General features: G+C 55.1%; 1 protein-coding gene across 1 annotated transcript; it reads left to right on the top strand.

Annotated features, from left to right (window-relative positions):
- Positions 1-6: 6 nt before the first annotated feature.
- HSD17B10 (hydroxysteroid (17-beta) dehydrogenase 10) lies at positions 7-2,594 on the top strand (the record flags this gene model as incomplete). Its single annotated transcript, XM_010183584.1, has 2 exons — positions 7-99; positions 2,430-2,594. Coding segments are annotated over 2 exons (258 nt in total), but the record flags the coding sequence as incomplete, so codon positions are not given.
- Positions 2,595-2,600: the final 6 nt, after the last annotated feature.

Genomic DNA, 2,600 nt, shown 5'->3' with positions numbered 1-2,600 from the left:
GGGCAGGGGGCCCGGGTGGTGCTGCTGGACCTGGGCACCTCGGAGGGGGGAAAAGTGGCCGCGGAGCTGGGCGAGAGCTGCGCCTTCGCCCCCGCCGATGTGAGCAGCCCTGGGGGGGTTATGGGGTGAGGGGGGGGCTGTCTGGGTTGGGTGGTCTTGGGTTTGGGGTCCACATCAATGTGGGGTTCACCTCAGTGTGGGGTTCACCTGGGTTTGGGGTCCACATCAATGTGAGGTTCACCTTGTGGAGTTCACTTGGGTTTGGGGTTCACTTGGGTTTGGGGTCCACATCAATGTGGGGTTCACCTCAGTGTGGGGTTCACCTGGGTTTGGGGTCCCCATCAATGTGGGGTTCATTTGGGTTTGGGGTTCACTTGGGTTTGGGATCCACATCATTGTGGGGTTCACCTCAGTGTGGGGTTCCCCTGGGTTTGGGGTCCCCATCAACGCGGGGCTCACTTGGGTTTGGGGTCCCCATCAACGTGGGGTTCACCTCATTGTGGGGTTCACTTGGGTTTGGGGTCCACCTCATTGTGGGGTTCACCTCATTGTGGGTTTCGCTTGGATTTGGGGTTGACATCAACGTGGGGTTCACCTCAATGTGGGGTTCACTTGGGTTTGGGGTTCACTTGGGTGTGGGGTTCACATCATTGTGGGGTTCATTTGGGTTTGGGGTTCACCTCAATGTGGGGTTCATTTGGGTTTGGGGTCCCCATCAACATGGGGTTCACCTCAATGTGGAGTTCACTTGGATTTGGGGTTCACCTGGGTTTGGGGTTCACATCATTGTGGGGTTCACCTCAGTGTGGAGTTCACCTCAATATGGGGTTCACTTGGGTTTGGGGTTCACCTCATTGTGGGGTTCGCTTGGATTTGGGGTGCACCTGGGTTTGGGGTCCACATTAATGTGGGGTTCACTTGGGTTTGGGGTTCACCTCAATGTGGGGTTCATTTGGGTTTGGGGTTCACTTGGGTTTGGGGTCCACATTAATGTGCGGTTCACTTGGGTTTGGGGTTCATCTCAATGTGGGGTTCATTTGGGTTTGGGGTTCACTTGGGTTTGGGGTCCACATTAATGTGCGGTTCACTTGGGTTTGGGGTTCATCTCAATGTGGGGTTCATTTGGGTTTGGGGTTCACTTGGGTTTGGGGTCCACATCAATGTGGGGTTCATCTCATTGTGGGGTTCATCTGGGTTTGGGGTTCACATCAATGTGGGGTTTGGGTTTGGGGTTCACATCAATGTGGAGTTTGCTTGAGTTTGGGGTTCACTTGGGTTTGGGGTCCACATCAACATGGGGTTCATCTCATTGTGGGGTTCCCCTGGGTTTGGGGTTCACTTGGGTTTGGAGTCCACATCAATGTGGGGTTCACTTCATTGTGGGGTTCACTTGGGTTTGGGGTCCACATCAATGTGGGGTTCACCTCATTGTGGGTTTTGCTTGGATTTGGGATTCACCTCAGTGTGGGGTTCGCTTGGGTTTGGGGTCCACATCAATGTGGGGTTCACCTGGGTTTGGGGTTCACTTGGGTTTGGGATCTACATCAATGTGGGGTTCACCTCATTGTGGGGTTCCCCTGGGTTTGGGGTTCACCTGGGTTTGGGGTCCACATCAGCGTGGGGTTCACTTGGGTTTGGGGTTCACCTCAATGTGGGGTTCACCTGGGTTTGGGGTTCACCTCATTGTAGGGTTCACTTGGGTTTGGGGTCCACATCAATGTGGGGTTCACCTCAGTGTGAGATTCACTTGGGTTTGGGGTTCACTTCATTCTGGGGTTTACTTGGATTTGGGGTCCACCTGGGTTTGGGGTCCACATTAATGTGGGGTTCACCTCAATGTGGGGTTCACTTCATTGTGGGGTTCACCTGGGTTTGGGGTCCTCAGCAACATGGGGTTCACATCAGTGTGGGGTTCACATCAGTGTGGGGTTCACATCAGTGTGGGGTTCACTTTATTGTGGGGTTCACCTCAGTGTGGGGTTCACCTGGGTTTGGGGTTCACCTCAATGTGGGGTTCATTTGGGTTTGGGGTTCACTTGGGTTTGGGGTCCACATCAATGTGGGGTTCACCTGGGTTTGGGGTTCACCTCAATGTGGGGCTCACTTGGGTTTGGGGTCCACCTCATTGTGGGGTTCACCTCATTGTGGGTTTCGCTTGGATTTGGGGTTGACATCAACGTAGGGTTCACCTCAATGTGGGGTTCACTTGGGTTTGGGGTTCACTTGGGTGTGGGGTTCATTTGGGTTTGGGGTCCACCTTGATTTGGGGTCCACCTCAGTGTGGGGTTCACCTCAATGTGGGGTTCATGTGGGTTTTGGGGTCCACCTGGACCCATAGGTGACATCCACTTTGATATGGGGTCCATCTGAATGTGGGGTTCACCTCAATTTGGGGACCACCTCAATGTGGTGTCCCCCTCTCCCCACAGGTGACGTCCCCCGAGGAGGTGGAGGCGGCGCTGGCGCTGGCGCAGAAGGAGTTTGGGCGGCTGGACCTGGCGGTGAACTGCGCCGGCGTGGGCATCGCCGTCAAGACCTACAACAGCAAGAAGGACCGGGTGCACGGGCTGGAGGACTTCCAGAGGGTGGTCAACGTGAGT

The sequence above is a fragment of the Mesitornis unicolor genome, unplaced genomic scaffold, assembly GCF_000695765.1.
Source record: "Mesitornis unicolor isolate BGI_N332 unplaced genomic scaffold, ASM69576v1 scaffold5624, whole genome shotgun sequence".
In the NCBI taxonomy this organism is placed as follows: domain Eukaryota; kingdom Metazoa; phylum Chordata; class Aves; order Mesitornithiformes; family Mesitornithidae; genus Mesitornis; species Mesitornis unicolor.
This window is presented reverse-complemented; position numbering and strand designations above follow the sequence as displayed.